This window comes from Fringilla coelebs (genome assembly GCF_963513975.1).
Source record: "Fringilla coelebs genome assembly, chromosome: 5".
In the NCBI taxonomy this organism is placed as follows: domain Eukaryota; kingdom Metazoa; phylum Chordata; class Aves; order Passeriformes; family Fringillidae; genus Fringilla; species Fringilla coelebs.
The window spans coordinates 38,012,910-38,030,898 of record NC_140033.1 but is presented as its reverse complement, the minus strand read 5'-3'; the positions used below and the strand labels follow the sequence as shown (position 1 = coordinate 38,030,898).

The window sequence follows — 17,989 nt, the reverse complement described above, 5'->3', positions numbered from 1 at the left end:
TTTATCATTTGCCAGGGTTTGATAAAAAGAAGTATTTTGCTTTAATAGCTACCTGTCTGCAAAAAACAGACACTACAAGAATACTTGGATTAGCCAAATGGACTTTAAATCTAGTTGTGTATTTATAGAAATGTGGTACACTGACCATTGAAAAGGAGTGGCTTCCAAAGTATGCTTGGTTTTCAGTCTCTGGTTTAAATGTCTGAGCTAAACTGCCATTCTGCACTCATATACCTATGAGTGGCTCTATGCATTACCTCACTTGTTTCACTTTAACCTTCCTCAGAGCTCCTATCTTAAAATACATCTGACCTTCTAACAGCATCATTTAATGCTAATCTCTAATGATCATAAACTGCTGAAAACTGTTTATTGCTGCTGCATTGACTTTCATTTACTCAGGTTGATCACAGTTATCCACTCCAGCTGGATATGAAACAGAACTAATGAAAAAGCTTTCATCAAACCCACTGGTGGCCCATTACTGAAATTCTGCATTTAACACCTCTTTTTCTATGCATTAATTGCTTTGTTTTCTCTATTATTCTTCCAGCATTTCCTTTGATAATTCTGTTCCTCAGCAAAGGGTCTGTAGTCAGATCTGTCCTTGAATTATGTGGTATTCTTCTGTGCAGTCAGCCATCCTCTCTGTGCTGACAACTCACAGCTTGAGTTGTCCTGCACCCTGCTGCTAGTATTACATACCCAGATGTCTGCCTGATGTATCATCTAAAATACAGTAAAAGGAATCAGAAAGTAGAAGTATTATTTGTCTGTTGTTTTATCTAGGGCTTTTTTCCCCTTTTATCTTGCAACTATGACCTTTGGGGCTAAGGCAAGACTTTTCTAATTTATTATAAAGATGATTTACATTGTCATCACTTAGCAGTAAACAAGATGAGTGTTATATAATGAATTCCATGGAATTTCAGTTGTCTTTTTTTGTTTAATTAAAGGGTTTAAGGACTTTGCACTCATGGGAATTCTGCAAATAATCAGATTTACCAAAAATGTTAGTCAGAAGAAAATGTTACTGCGCATTTAATTAGTTGTCAGGTTCTCTGTGGATGAAAAAAGAGCAAAACTCAAAACCAAACAAAAAATATTCACCAAGTTCCAGATGTCACAGATACCATTAAATAAAGCAGACAGTAATAATCTGCATAAAGTAGTGAGGTCAGTTCAAATTACAGAATTTCAATAAAGAAATTCACATGGTATTTGCTGCAGGAGGCTGTAGGAAAGTGGTGACTTTAAATGACTACAAAAGAAAGGAGATGTTAAGTAGCACTGGTGTTTGGGGAAAGAAAAGGAAGCACAGAAGTGGGACTAAGAAAGCAGAGAAACACAGTCGTCAAGGTACGTTCAGACATTTTGCATTTAGAGGAAAAAAGAATAATTTTCCAAGAATGGCTTCCTTTCCTCCAAAATTTCTCACAAAGGATTTGTCCATGTATGAGATACATACAGCATTGCTTATTACTGGGTGAACGTAATACCTTCCATGTTTCAGGATCAGAAAGGCTTGTGAGTCCAACTCAACAGGATCAATAAAAGCTTCACAGAATCATTTAAGTTTCTGTGGTGCAGGGTGGAGAAGAAATATTTTAAAATCTTACTATGCTTTGGACATCTATTTTGGGACATGTTTGCCAATCTAAGTAATTCCTCAGTCTTACCTTCTTCCATGCTGTCCCTGAATGAACCTGAGTGACTGATTGCTCGTGGTCTCTCTTCTAAGGACGTAGCACTGCCACACAGCTGGGAGTCATCGTAGAGATCAAAAGACGTGTCTTGTGCAGGGATGCTGTTGGAACGCATCATGCTGGGTCCAGGAAGGTTAAACTGTGATAGGTTGGTTGGACTCACTGGAACAAAAAGCTTTATTAATGAAGCATATTTCCATTAAGTGAGTTTTGCTTCTGCACAAAATTGTAATGTAGGACTAGCGCGGTTAGGTGGGCTTCATGCTGTTGAGGTAATGGAAGGCTTTTATTCCTACATTTGAAGCTTCAACAAAAAGGTGGAGCAGATGGCCTCAAAGGAGCTGGATGACATTAATCCTATAAAACACATGGTAACACTAACACTGGTGTCTGAACACTCTTTGGCAGCCCACAGAAAATCAATGGGAGAAATTCAAAAGTTAAAAAGGAATAAGAGGTCATAAGTATTTTTATGAGCAGCTCTTCTAATAAATCAGTATCTTTATTTCATAGTTATATACCTGTATTACTGACCGCTGTTAAGGCCAAAGTTTATTTGCATATAAAAGACATTTATCCTTTCATTTTCAGGAGCACCTGCCACTATATTAGGTTATATATTCATGCAAAGGCCTCAGTTGAATCTCATCCTAATAAACAGGTGTAGTCAGACACGGTTGAAATCAAGAAGAGCATTGATGAACCTACTTTAAGCTTTCACAAAGCTCTTTTGCCAGCAGGAAGGAAAGCCTGTGGTTCCCCTGGACCACACAACCTCAATGTCTAGAAGAAAAAGCTAACTGTCTAGCCAAATTCAGCCTCAGTATTTGGACTTTTAATTTAGATCATCCAAGATGTGTCCTAAGTTATAAACTACCAGAACAGCTGTGTTGTGAGAGCAAATTGTACTATAGGGCTATGAAAACTGAAATAAAGCAAAGGACAATGAAAAAATAAATTTTAAACCCCATGATCTTATTTCGCTCTATTGTGAGTTCACAAGAACTATGAACAAAAAGAAAGTGAGATTATTGTAAACAGAAAATAATATAGTGAAAAAACACTGCTTAGAACTGTGACACAGAAAAAACTGTGTCAAACTACAGGAGGAAAATCCAAAGCAGTGGCTTGTTTAGCAAGGATCCAACTTCATTTTAAAATGTAGCTTAGCTCAACTTCTTTTCCTGTATGTAGTAAAGACTAACATGTGTATGTCTGTTCAAATTTCTTTTGAGTGATCGTAACCTATAGATCCCATAAGCTGTGACAGAGAGATAGAAGTCTTAATTCTTCAAAGGATGTTAGTAATTCCTTACTAGGGGCCTAAATCACAAAAAGCTCATTGTGAACCTATGTGTCAAGAACAGTGGACATAAGCGGGTTTTATTCAGAATTAAAGAAAGAAATAATACTATAAAGAAATAAACTTGTGTTGGATTAATTTGAAACAATATTCAGAAGAACAAAATATAAACCTTGGTTTGTATTCAAATAAAACTGCAATGTCACTCATCCCAAAATACTATATTGCATTCAAGGTTAGGTTTGGAATGGGCCCAGTGCAGTTATAGCCAGGGCCAGCTACTGAAACACATTGAAAAGGTCTATCTCAAAGCAAACCTCTATTAGGAAAAGTGCAATGTTTAGTTTCTGACATTCACTAAAATCACTGGAAAGAATCCAACTGACTGTGAAACCTAAAAGATGAATAGCTTTGAACTAGAAGCTAATTTCCACGTCTCCCTCAGAATTTTTTCTCCTTGGTCAAGTCATAAAGAATCCGTACTACTTTTTTTCCTCTGTGCAAAATAAGTGGCCTCGACCCACTTCATTAACCACACTGTGAGTTTCCCCTCATTAGTGAGGTACAACAACATGGTGGTGACGATGTAAAAATAAACTACCTTGTCTGGCAGACTAAGAAATATGCACAGCTGAATTTTATGGCTCTATTACAGAGGGGGAGAAACAGTGAAGGGAAACAGCATTTACCCAGGTTGGAAAAGTGGTATTTTCCAGTTGCAGATGAAGACATGGCTGAAGGAGAAACAAGTGGGGACTGACTGCCAGTGTCTTGCAGACCTCCAGTTGAATGGGAGCGCAGCCATTCCTTGCCTTCCTCCTGACTTGTCTGCCGGGATGATGGTGTGTATCTGAAAAACCACAGCTGGCATGCTCAAGACAATGACAAGGTGATGTCTTAGAAAGAAACAGCTGTCACATAAATACACTTCACCAGTTAGACAGAACAAATCCCTAGGAAAACGTCAAGTCCAGTCAAGTGGTTATCACCAGAGATTTTAACTAGGTACAATTTATCATAGGCTTACATTGAAAACATTCAGGACTTGCATCCCCCTTACTCTTCATCCCCCTCCCCAAAACAGCATTCCCTTCTTTTGAAGAGACAGGATGATAAACCATAGCAGACAGACAACTGAGCTGACAGAAAAGGACTTCAAAGCTAGAGGAAATATACAGGTTGATGCAAAAGCTTGGAAGCTGTATGGTTAGGATGGGGAATGGGCAGAATAGAAGCCAAGGAATGTTAGTGGCCACTTACAAAATGACATCTGTCACACGTCATGTGGGTAATTGATTAGACGACAGGAGTGAAACAGATCAACAACTCTGAAAAAGGAGTTTGCATTGGTAATGACAGCTACTCATGGTCATAAGCACTAGGTCTGCTGCTCTGAATGCTACCTGACATTGTGTCCTGCCCCAAACTGAGGGGAGGGAAAGGGACAGGAAAAATAAACAATTAGCAGAAACAAGTTCTCTGGAAGGAAGAAGTTTGGCAATCAAATAATTAATCAACTGCTTCCTATGGTAAACCAATCAAACAAGTGCAATGTGATATGTGGGCCAAGAGGGAGAAATGGTAACTCACTGGTCCAGCCTTGGCTGAGCTGGAAGAAGGGCAATTCTGGCAGTGATTAAACATTAAAATGTGCAGACAGTGTGGATCTTAATAAAGAGATTTGTTTTCAGCAATGTCTGAAAATCTGAATGAAATGCTTCATTCAGACAATATCCTGCTGAGAAATGAACACCTTCTTCGCTACTGTCACGAGCCATCAGTGTTCCCCAAAACAGCAGAGCAGAAAGGGCTTTTGATATTCTGGCTTCAGGCTTGTGAGGCACAAGTGTTTCTGCTTAGAGAGAAGATTAAATGAACATGCAAGTTCTTGTGTTGTGCTTGGGGTTTTGTACAATATTTTACAGCAGTAAAGCATCTTGTCCTTATTAAATATTTACTTCCTTTCTCCTTTCAAAAATACAGCTATGATCTTTGCCCATAATTGTGGTAGAGCACAGTTATCAGATTGGAAAGATGGCAAAAGAAGAACTCAGGATCTGAGTTTTGGACTGGGATGTCTGCAGATTAAACCAAACGGAATTTTTTCCTGCTAACTGATCATTCTTACATGCCTATAAGCACTATCCCCATTCCAATTCACTTTCAGCTTTCAGCCACCATTACAGCTGTACAGCCACAAACTTTGATCATCCCATAGTATCCTCGCAGGGTCCCCATTATACCTTTAATGTCTTCCACCTTCTCCATTCTCTCCAAATCCAAAATGATTGTTCTGTGATGATAGAAAATTTGACTAAATTCTTATTAAGGAACAGCTAGTGCAGAAGGTCAGAAGGTGCATTATAGTGACAGTAGTTTAGCATTATTTTTAAATTTCACAAATATTTTTTCATAACTCATGAGATTTAAAGGTGCAGTCTCAGTTATTGGAAAGCTGCAGTGTCTGTGTGCGTGCACAAATGTCCTTGCTTGCCAAATCTTCTTCCTGGGAGATGGGCTTCCATGCCTCATGAGACTAGCCAAGTTACCTAATAATAATAATAATAAGCTCTTTTCACCATGGAGGAGAGAAAATGGTGGATAAATTCTGTTTTCTGCGATGAAGACAGAATTTAGTGAAGAGTTAGTAGCAAATCTGGACTCTGTATTGCTGGATAAGGACTAAGAAAACTGTATGGAGCAACACACATTTCATGCTTACAAACCTTGGACAGTAAAATTAATATTTTCTAGCCCTACCCTTCAATAACTCTCCAGTTCAATTTGCATGAGTGTTTGCGTGAGTCCAAAGTCAGATCCACCTCTAAAACCTTTTTTTTCTCCACAATGTTTTCAATAATTAGTCCTATTGAATTGCATAAATATATTGTTCTGTCTCTTTTAGCTCTCCAGAATTCAATGCCTTTTAAGATTCATTCCATAAGGAAATGATCCCTAATAGTATTTCTTTTCCATGGTATATCTTGAAAGAAGATTTATTCCTTGGCAGACGTGGAAAGAAAAAGTCCATTGTTAAAATTTACATTTTCTGGTTTGAATTGAAATTCCAAGAACTCTGTTGTAAACAGGATCAACAAAAGGAGAAGGAAAAATAGAGGCAGCATAGAAAAGGTTACAGGAAAATAGAGAAGCAGCAGTCATGCTCAAAAAAAAAATATACCTTAGTCCCTTTTTGGGTAGTGTATTTCTGTCAAGCTGCATGCTGTTAAAACAAAAAAAAAAAATCCCTAAGGACATACAGTAAACAGGACTGTTCAGAATTACAAATTTTAAAGCTCTAGGTTTGTGTGAATAACATAAGGTCATTTAATGCCTTTTAATATAACTTTCATGATAAATACTTTACTCATTGGAAGGAACAATAGGACATGGACTACTGCACATCCATTTTTCATCTAGACATGGTCTGGGCTGGGTCAATAGTAATTTGGAGACTGTCCAAATCAGAAAGAAGTGCTTCTTTACCATTTCTAACCTTTCTACAGCTTTGCTCTGCAATCTGTGTCAGAATCATATGGTCACAGTATGAATCTTTATTTTTCACAGTTGCTTATGATAAGGCAATAGATTTCCAAAAGAAATGAAGGCTGGGGCACCTGCTAAGAGGCAGCATGGCCTTGCCAGAAGCCAAATGACAGCTCTGCATGTAGAATATGTCCTAAAGATTCAGACACTTGGCTTTCTGTCGTTGAGGGGCTCACACAGTAAGGCGATGGTGGGGACAATGAAAAGTGGCACCAGAGCGATGTTGTTCCATTTTCCTGCACAAGTGTCAGAGCGGCTGATTACCCAAAATACATGGATGGAGTTTTCCTCCTTTAAACCCCATCACTAGAAGAGCACTCACCAGCCCTCCTTCCAAGTGTCATTTCAGCATTTCATCATAAAGTCTTGGTAAATTGGTCTCTGGTTAGTGTGGTTGGAACTAGTTATCATCAAGTAAGTATTGCAAAGTTCTCTCCCTTTAGAACATAGCTTAGTGTCACCATATGGTTTAAATGGCAAAATGGCTTTTGAAAGCTTCTGTATTACATATCATAATCACACCTCTGAGAGCAGCAGTAACTTAGGACCCTTGCTACCCTTGAAACAAGGTGTTTCCTATTGTGCTGTGGGTGGTGGGAGTCCTGCTGTCATGTATCCTCGATCCTAGCAGATAAAGGCACTGAAAACACTGTTGGCATGGACAATCAGGGGTTACTATCAGGGGTTGGGCAAATGGAAGCAAAGTACTCTTACCACCAGGAAATTTTACAGACAACTTTACTAGCTAAATAAAGGGCTTTGTTCTGCATTTGGAGAAAACAAATGGAAGGAGAAAATCAGCAGTATTTCAGCACGGGCCCAGTTATCAGGGCCCATGTGGGAGCAGTCTCATGCCAGACAGAGGACTGTATTTCCAGTATTTTGCTCCCAACATAACTAAAAGGACCTAGAATAGCTGGCAAAAGGAAAACATAAATTTGAATGAATGATGCACTTTTTTTTTTACCTTAACAGCTAAAAATGAGCCCTTGATATTCATATATTTACCTTTATGCACCTCTAAATTTCAAGATGAATAAGCAGGATGATAAACACCAGTTTCTTATGCAAACACTTAAAAGTCCAAATGAACAATGTATTTTCCAATATAACTTTGACTTGGAAATATATGTATTTAAAAGTAATCTACAGCACATTATCTAAAAATAAAGGGGTCAGTTGTCCTTTAAACCAATTCACAAGACAAAAGGTATGCCAGTTTTATAAGTAGGTTAAGAGTGACCATAGGATTTTCCAAAAAATCTTTTGAATTCAGATGATCAAATGCAATAGGGATTAATATTCCTCAACATAAACATGGAGTTATTGCAACTGCATTAAAGTGAGTGTAGCAAATGCTCAACGTGTGTCATTTTAAAAATAATAGCACTTACAAAGATGCTCCTCGATTTTAGATAATTATATGAAACCATTAAAACATAGTTTCTATGCTTAGTAAGTAACTATTACTTCAGACCAAAAACTGCCCTTATCTTTTTAATATCTGAAATCATTCATCCACCAAAAGCTGGCTTCATTGCTTTCACAGAAACTGGACTTTTGGTAAATAGAACTTAATTTAGCTCACATCATTTAAGTTGATGATAACGATAATAAAGACAGTCCTTTCTTGAAAGAAGCAATGCATACATGGACAAAGAGCAATATAAAATGAAGATGAGAATATAATCATATTCCTGATATTTTCCTTTGCCATGTAAACTGGAAAAAGCAATCTTGCAAAAAGGTGAATGAAGACATAGCCTGAAGTTATCAAGCTCACTGTATCTCCTTCTCTTTGTTAATTTTACCCTGCTAAAAGTGACTGCAGCTTCTATGAGGGAAATTACAGGAAGCCTTACATTCCTCATTTTCTACCTGCCCTTGCTGATGAGGTTATCTTGGGAAAGGGCCATAGTAGAATATCCTTGAGCTACATCTAACTCTTTCAGAGCTGTTAGGGAATAAAACAAACTATTGCAAGCTAAGAAACAACTAGACAGCTCCATGACAGGCTGGGCCAAGCTGATATGGGTCTTACAAATTAGTTTCTACAAAGGCTAGGCATATAAGAAAATCTGATACATGATGAACTGTTTCACACCTTAAAACCACAACTATCAATTATGATATTTTCAAATAATTGAAAGTCTTGAAGGGCTTAAGGGGATTTCAATGCACCTTCATAACACTCAAAACTAAACATTCTTTAAAAGTAAACTAGAGAAAGCCAGTCATGTAACTAAAACCACTTCCACTCTGCTAATCTTAAAATGCAGATTACTGCTGTTTTTTCTATATTTCTGTATTTTTTATGCCTTCCTTGCTGTGTCCTTCAGATTAAGCAGAAGAAAGTTACAAAATTGCAATGCTCAACAGCAATTAAGGGTTTGAAAGAACTACTGGTGATGTATCCACCTGGAAAATTTTACAACTACAGCAGTAATATTTTCAATTAACCCCAGAAGATGTTTTTATTTTAAAGGATAAGTACCTGCATGATCATTTTAACCCCTCCAAATTGCTGTAAGGTAAAATACAATGTCCTCCCATATAGGGAGCTACACTGCTATGACAGTAGAATTAGACTTTTCTAAATATTGCTAGTGCAAAACCAGCAGAAGACCTAAGAGAGATGCAAAATCTGCCTTCCTTCTGAAAAAAAAAAAAAAATTGCTTGCTTTTACTGAGTCTATTTTCTGGTTGTTACATTGCAACAGAATCTCATTGAATGATACAGAATTTGGCTAGGGTAAACTCTGACACTGCACTCCAGGAGCTGTCAGGGAGCTCTGCATTGATGCTGTACCATCCCTCAGTGGGCAGCCTGAAAACTGTGGGCAACTTCTGAGCATCCCTGGAGGGATAGAGGAGCAAAAATAGCAGAGACCTTGCAGATTTACTGTCTCCATGAAAGGTGATTCTTTTTTTGGAGGCAGTCAAGGGCTATTTTCCTTCAAAGAAAACATAGATGTACTCTGAGATTTTGTTCTCACTTTCTGTGTTCTTTCCAGCTGTTCCTTCTTAAACTTGACATCCCAAAGTCTCAAGTGTAATGGGATATCTACTTTCTAAAACTCATATGCAACATTTTCATTTTCAAAATGCTTTGTCCCAGCACGGCACTACAGCTCTGTACACGTTCTGCAAGATAGCCCTGCTATTTTCCATTTTGTACCTATGCAAATATATCCTGCCCTGTTATATCCCTTCAGACTAAACAGCCTTTGGTCACTCTTCTTCAGTAACTCTTTACTGACTAGCACTTTTATTTTCCCCATTTGCTTATGAGAGTGTTATTAGGAATAGCACTTAAAGCTTTAGTAAATTCAGGATTTTTATTGCAGTTACTATTTTTCTGCCATTCAGAGAGCATATTTTCCTGCAAATGAATTAAATTAGCCTTTATTATTTAAAAGGCTGTTAATGACCAATCTCATGTTATTTCTTACGTAACCTATTTTGTTTAATGTCTTCTGCATTTTTCCAGGCAAACTGGCCTTCCCATAATCCCCTTACTCTCCATCCCAGCTCTCCTCTTCACTCTTTCCTCAGCAGAGAGCCTTTGAAAATTTTTCTCCAATTCTAATGACTGCAGGGTTTCAGGCTCTGTCTGAAGCAGGGAAATGAAAAGTTCATCAGGACCAGTAAACCAAAGATATCTTCAACCTTTTCATTTCCTCTTAGTATGCTTCCCATGAATAATACTTATCCATCAAATTACAGCTAATGCTTCAATGAAAAAAAAACCCTTTTTTTTTAATATCATCCATCATTAGCTCTCTCCTCTCTTTCAGTTTTTCCTGCATTTTCTCTGCATAGACTTTATCTTGCTTGCTAGTTGTACCTCATCGTGCACATTGGTCCTTCTGATTTTGTCCCTACTTTATATTAGTACATGTGTTTATAAGGACTGCTGATTCAGCCTTCTGCAAGCTCTAGGGTGACTGAAGAAAAAGAAAAAACCTCCCTGCAGATAATTTTTATGCTATGCCATGCTATAATTAGTATAATCAAAGGCATTTGAAATATGAGATTACAAAGAAAAAAGGACATAATGTGCTGCCAAGCATATCTGTCTCCAACGTTGCAAATCAATGCTTTTGTTGTGATAAAATACTTTGCTACAAGTAAGTTTTCATGTATAAAAGAATTTGGAAACCCAGCATTTGTATCAGAGCTTTCAGAAAAATCAAACTGCAAAAACCCCGTTGGGGCTATAATTCAAGAAATGACACCATTTACTCTAGGTACATATATTTGTTTTAAGGCCAGATCAACATGAACAATGGCTCTCTCTGGACTCAATCACAATATCCCCATATGGACTAATCTGAAACTTAAAAATATTGCCAACGGCAAAGCATTTGGAACCACTGAAATTAAGTCACTGAACAAATACATAAAGTATTAGCAGTGGGGGTTGCTCAGAAACTTCTGCCAAGCCATTTATTTGTGAAACATGATTTTTAAGATCCTGCATATCAATATAATTTTTGGCATGAATTCATACTGGTCCACATCATTCTATTGACCTCACCATCCATATATGTGGCAGTGAAGGATTTTTTAAGCTTGGTATTAATAACTGACCTCTTAAGAAATATTGTCACATTCAGTTCATAGTACACAAATTCAAATATCTATTTAAAAATTAAATGTACGGTGCAAACTACAAATTGTTCTGATATCAGTGTATTTATAACTATTGTATTGTTAACAACACTACATATTGGTAGTGTATGTTATACTGGTACATATCTATGTTTTATAATTATTAAAATAATATATTAGTATATAATTGTACTATAATTTGTACATTAGTAAGAGGTGTGATTTTTAGCTGATATAGTAATACTTATGAATGCAACACAAGAAAATGAAATCTATGAAAAGTTTCCATCTAGATTTCTCAAGGTTTTGATTAGGAGGTTTTTTTAAATGCTGACTTACTGAAAGTGAATTCCTTCTATGCAAAGAATGGGTATCAAACAATCTCTGAGTTTATATAAAGGGCAAAAAACCTGACATTGTATGTTAAAGGTCTTTTCTCCTTAAAATCTTTGTGATGTTTAAAAACTAATTAAGTTTAAAATATTTTTGACTGATTCAATAAAATTTTATTTTTTTAATCAATGGCTAATGAAATATTTAATATTGATTTTACAGTCCCCATGTGAGATAAGAGTTTCACTCTCAAATCCTGAAAATTTTCGTGGGAAGTTACTTAGCTCCTAGCAAAGATTATTTTTTTCTCTCCTGCCAAGGTCAAATAAATGTTTTAAAAAAGAAAAAAAAAAAAGAAAGAAGGAAAAAAAAAGAAGAAGAAAAAAGAAAAAAAATCTTGGTTCAACTGTGCCAGGCTGGACGCTTACATGGTAAAACATCTGCATATCAAAAAATTCTTTAATAGAGCAAACAGAAAAACATTTTCTTGCATTTCTTTGTCTGTTCTGGGCACTTGCCAGGACTGACCATATAGCAAGGATCTCATCTTGTAAACTGTCTCCCTGCCAGTGAAGCTGCACTTCAGTAAGGATCTGTGTAATGCTTACCATGTAAGAAGAAACTTTTCAAGACTGAGTATTTTAAGGCAAGACTGGTCAGCTGAAGACCAGGACACACCAGCTCTGCCTGTGCTTTCAGCTAATAGGAAGAGAAAAGCGGGGGACCCACAGCTGGAGGTTTGCTTGCTTCGGAACTGCCAAATGCTGGGACAGCAGGTGGATCCTGCTGCAGGAATCATTATGTGCCTCTTGGCTGTTTACACTTGCCTTTAGTTAGACAATTTTTCTCCTTTTCTCTCATTGTCCCCAGAACAAGGGGACCCAAAAAAAAATCTCAAGATATAAAAAGTGCTTGTAAAACCTTAAAAGGCAGTTGATTCCACACTACGACGCCTTTAAGCTTTCTTTTCTTCCTTCCTTTTATTACATGAAGGACTAAGCTGCTAATTAAGCAGCGTCCCTTTAGCAAAAAAGGTGGAGGGTTTATTTTTTTGGCTCCTGTCCTTTTGCCTCTCACTTATTTTGTGGTCACTATATCTATAGGCAAGCTCACCTTTCCGAAAGAGTAGATCTGACGCTTCCAGTCCTCATGAGCAGGCTCTGAACCTCCTGAGTGCTTGTTGTCAGTCCAGAGAGAGAGCCATGATGGCTAAGAGGGAGGTCAATAGACTCGGAACTGGTGTGAAGGCTAGTCATGGACTGGTAACTTGGTGTGTCCTTACTGCCCGCTGAAGAGCTGCTCAGGTTTGCAGCCCACACAAGACCACCTGATGTGAAAGAGTGCACTGAGGCAGGACTGGAAGCCAGGGAGTGACTTAAGCTTACAACATCTGCATTTAAGTCCGAAGGTTTACTGAAGAGGGGGCTGCTGCTACCACTTTGCCCACCTGCACTGCCCATGCTGCCTGTGCCCGAGGATGGCGATTCCAGGCTGCCTTGCCGTGCCAATGTGGTACTAGGGCTGGGCATTGCCGATGTGGGTTTCACACCTTCAGTACTGGGTGCAGAGGCAGCTTTACCACTTGCCTTGGCACCAAACAACCTAAATGTAAAACAAATAGCTTTAGAGAAACTGAGAGCCGCATTAAACATTCACGGCGCAACAACCTAAGAGCCAAACGACACATTTTTAATTACTGCCACGAAAATCACGCCTACCTAGTTGATCAATCGCAGCACAAATTGAAATTCACTTAACCGTACCGCAATAATCATGGCTTGTTTCTTTAGTAACAGCTCTTACTCGCTCCTATTCAGATGTGCTCTTTGCACAGACCCTCCCGGAGAGAGGTAAAATAATCACATTTTTGTCTTCTTAGCTCATAAACAGATTACACTTTCACCCAAATTCAGTAATTAAGCATTCCCAAGTCATTAGCTTTTAAACTCCTCACCTCTCAAATCTGCTTAAATGATTGCAACACTCACAAAATCCTTTATAATTTAATAAATATCGAAGTATTTGTGCAAAATTCCCCTCTTGTTTTTTTGTGCCGATGGTCATGTGGTCATCAGTCATGTAGCAACCACTCAGAATAAACCGCACCATGGCTAAATGGGCTCAGTTTGTCTCCAAGGGCAGGAATGATAAAAGTGTATGTCACATAATATCTTCCAGCAGTTCTAGATATGAAAATTCTATAGTGATGATGAAAAAATAGACTTCAAGTCCTCTAAAATTGGAACTCAGGGGTCATGTGATGTTTTAATGCATTTCTGGAAATATTTTAAGCTGCAGTTAATGTACAGCTTATAAGTTAAAGGTAAATAAATACAAAACTTATCACGATGTAAAGTAAGCGTGTCTAATAACATAAGAACCCGTTTTACGTTTTACCAACCCACAAAACTAAGCTGCAGCTCCCCAGCTGCCTGGAGATGCTGTTTTGGTAAGTAGGCACAAGAGGGCACTATTGGCTTTTTCTCCAGCAGTGAAAGTGCTCCATCCCAATTCATGGAGCACTCGTCCAGATTTATACTTCCAGAAATGTTACAATAGAGCATTTAGAATTGAAATTTAGCCTTGCCAATGCTTGTGTTGAAAAATGCAACGAAGCTGCTAAGATAATGAAGTGTTTGTAGCTGGAGCTGCCAACAATGGGAAAGCAAATCTAACTCTTCATAATTTAAAGAGCTCTTCGGTTCTCCATCCAGAACATGGCAACGCCTGTTCCATTAAGAGAATGTGCCTGAACATAGGGTCCTTCTTCCCTTTGGGGGTTTACCACAGAATTGAGAAGAAACTGCGCATGTGGCTGAACTTGGAACCACAGAATATCTTGAGTAGAAAGGGACCCATAAGGATCAGTGAGTCCACCTTCTAAACTTCAAAATATGGTTATGGGGATGTACCTAAAATACTTAAACCTCAGGGAGCAGTCATTTCAGGTCTGTGAAGGTCTTCAAACCTCAAAGAAATCATTGTGTTGTATGAAAAAAATACTGCCCTTTTATTTTCCTGTACTTGATTTGTTTGTGGCAAAATATTCCCTGAAAAGGCTTTTTTGCATAGTACTTCAACATACTAAAAATCCCTTCTTTATATATTGCAACTTCAGGGAATCACAGAAATGCACTAACCTTCGAAAGGTGGGGGAAGCAATATCTGGGTATTTGGATCCCGGCTGCCTAAGTCCTGGTGTGCCAGAGGCGCTTGCCGAAGTTGGGCTGGATTTAGGGGAGCTGGACAGTGAGACGCTTTCAGAATCTGACACGGCCACTTTCTCCTTTTCCTTGTCCGTCTGGTTGATGGTGACGGGGCTGGACCTCCCGGAGCCGATCTTGCTTGGCTCTCGCAGTTTGGTGGCCGCAGCCCCCGCAGACTTGCTGCTCACGTTGGAGTCGATGCTGCTGGTGCTGGAGCGGTGGCCGCCCCGGCCGGGGATCCCGCTGCCGCTGGACTTCGACGGGCGAGGCAGACTCCGGTACTGCAGAGTCGTCTTGGAGCTCACGTGCAGGACGCCGTCGTCCTGGTTTTGGGAGCCGTCTAAGCTCGTCTTCCTCCCTGCACTGGATTTCCCACTGATGGCTGAAGATTTTGGCATTTTTCCTAGCGTTGCTGACCCGCTTGTGATGGTCGCTCCACTTGTGGTGATTATGGTAGAAGATCCCAACCCAGACTTCTTGAATCCAAATGACCCTGTAGCAGTTGATCTCCCAATGCCAGAGGGAGGCTTTTTCCCTTCATCACCGCTGCTTTTCCCTGCATCTGATGGGGATCGCTGTATGGAGGCTCCTTTCAGCGGAGCTTTCACTTTTTCCGAAGCTTTTGCATCATCGGTTTTTCCTAAGTAAAAGCATATTTGAAAAGGTCACTTGTGTTTAGGCTGCGATGTATAAATATCTAATTTCAACACTGTATGATTACACTTTCAAAATGAAAAATACACAAATAGAATTCCCCTAAGGCAACAGACCAGTTTGGTCTTTAGTCTCCCATCAGCTATCTGTAGCTGGCATGACACTTTACAGGTAAGCTTAAAGTATTAAAAGCTTGAAATTCCTGTGAGAACTTCCAGTTTCATATAAAGGTGGAAAATGTAGTTGTAGAAAATGATCTTTAAGGAACTTTAAGGAATTTTGACTAATTTTGTTTTCTGTTTACAAGATTTCTATATGAAAGAAGTAATACTTGGAAATAAAATATCACATGTAATAAACATTTCCTGAAGTACGACATCAATTATGTGTGTAGAAATTAGTGGTACTTATAGAGTTCTTTGGTTTTCATTGAGTACATTTTTCTAGCATATGACTAAATTTGTCCTGGTTTTAGCTACCCAAAATTATCAGGGAGAGATTATGTTATGGAATGAATTGTCTTGATCTATAACAATATCAATTACACAAGTTAATTAGTCTTTGCTGTATCCTTGATGACTTCTCAAGATTTTTTATTATTTTGAGAGGTTTTCTTCAGTCCTGTCTAGGCTTGTGTCTATATAACATATATTTATACATTTCTTCCATATTTTTAAAACTTTATTGTTACATGCAGGAAGGTTGATGATGTTCTGCTATACCAAAAGTACTCTCTTCCTGTTTTACAAATAGATAAAAACTGCCATGTCAATTCTAATTTCTCTCTAAGCATCTGTTGTATACCACTAATAACTCCTAAAACATACCAAAGTTTTTAATCTACTCTTGAAGTAATTGTGGAAGCTTTGGAGGTGGATGACCTAATTTCTTTTAAGAAACTAAAATTCAATAAAGCAGAACTAACTCCACTCATGTTTTTATCCAGCTCACAATTTATGCTACACAAACAGATGCACATGCCATGATATAGCTCAGACTCTGACCCAGCAAACATAAAGCTCATTAGTAGTTAAGACCTCAATTCTGTGTTGCATAGTGGCTGCCTGATCACCTTGAGAAAAACAGATCTGGAAAGCTTAGCCAGGTGTTCAGCAAACCTTTTAGTATCTCCATTTTTGATTGCTACTAGAGAGCTATAATTTCTGTATCCATATGATCACCATGGCAGCGCTCCTCAGGGATCTCCCAGACCAGAGACTGATCAATCTTTAGCAGTTCCAAATTGCAAAGAAACAAACAGGGTTCACAAAGGGCAGGAACTTATTCTGAGATCTTTATTAGTTGCCTTTACCACTAGGGGTGGAAGCAAGCACTGTTTATGTCAGAAAATGTTCTACTGGGAGTACACATTTCCTTAGTAAAATGATGGATTAGGATTAGATGGTTTTAATAATTATCTCTTTCACGAGTATTTTGTATTTTTTGCTTTAAAACTAGATTGCAGAAGTGGTTACTACTTCTGAGAGGCCTTCCAAAATTGGGTAGGAGGGCATTTAGCACTGAAAGTGTGTAAAAAGACATTTTGCTTAACATTTTTTTATCATTTAACAGTGGTCTGTAGAACACTCATAGTATGTCGAATGTGATAATTCAGCTTTAGCTCAGAAATAACTAAAAATATCATTTTGAGTCCCTTCCCTTGAATATTAAATATTTTTGATTCAGCTTTTAATATTTGGCCCTTTCTATCTATACGTTGAATTATCAAAGGTAAGTTTTTCTAGAGAATGAGGATAAGGCACAGATGAGTCCAAAAATACTTCTAAGAATTACCAGATGTTGACATACACAGATGATAGCACAACAAAATGCAATCACACTTTTTTATGGATGAACCCATGTGTACTTAATAAATAATTATTATTATTATGCATGTAGCAAACTAACAGTTATAGAAATAAAAGCGTTATTTTAATATTAAAATCTGAGCTTGCAGTCATTTATGGGAGGAGCAAACAATATGCACACAGTATGCATACACCTATAACATCCATCAGTTATTCTAAGACCACTGCAATCTGAACTACAGAAGTTTCCTACCTGGGGTCTTGAGTGCACTTGTCCCTGCTTTGTGCCTGGACTGAGTTGCTCCTACTTGTGCAGTCATGCCTCTCCTCCAAGATCCGGTCTGTGACACAGACAGAGATGTTTTCTGCCCCCCCTTCTCTGACTCTTCGGACAGCCCCGAGGGAAGGCCTTTCCACTTGCCACTGCTGTCTACGCTGCTGTCAAAGTCTTCCTCTGGCTTCTTCAGCTCTTCAGTGCTGCCCCAAGTTTCACTGTCTGTAACTGAGCGCTTCTCTGAGTCTGTCTTCAGCTACAACAGATTCACATGAGAAATGGTCAGTCCCAGCATCTCTGTTATTTGCTGATTTCTTAAACCATAGTAGGGGAGGAGAATTTGGCCTATTTGCCTCAAGGGCCACAGAAACTTTCCTTCTAAAACATTAGTATCCTGATTCCAAAAGTTTAAAAGCATGCAAAATATAGCCATTTGGGGATAACATTTCTCTTTTATTTGCAGAAGATTTAATCCCTTTCCTTTATAGATAAACTATAATAAAGTGAGAGGTAATTCACTCTAATCATCAGCGGTGATACCCTAT

At 38.3% G+C, this 17,989-nt stretch overlaps 1 protein-coding gene across 1 annotated transcript in view; it reads right to left on the bottom strand.

The window, feature by feature from the left end:
• Positions 1–17,989, bottom strand: part of NAV3 (neuron navigator 3) — a gene marked incomplete at its 5' end in the record, with an annotated part of 248,995 nt that overhangs the window by 43,364 nt on the left and 187,642 nt on the right. The window contains 6 exons of the mRNA XM_084205736.1: positions 1,680–1,868; positions 3,699–3,859; positions 6,191–6,232; positions 12,616–13,104; positions 14,643–15,348; positions 17,424–17,700. Of these exons, the coding sequence (XP_084061862.1) occupies positions 1,680–1,868; positions 3,699–3,859; positions 6,191–6,232; positions 12,616–13,104; positions 14,643–15,348; positions 17,424–17,700 (1,864 nt within the window). The remainder of the gene's footprint in view (positions 1–1,679; positions 1,869–3,698; positions 3,860–6,190; positions 6,233–12,615; positions 13,105–14,642; positions 15,349–17,423; positions 17,701–17,989) is intronic.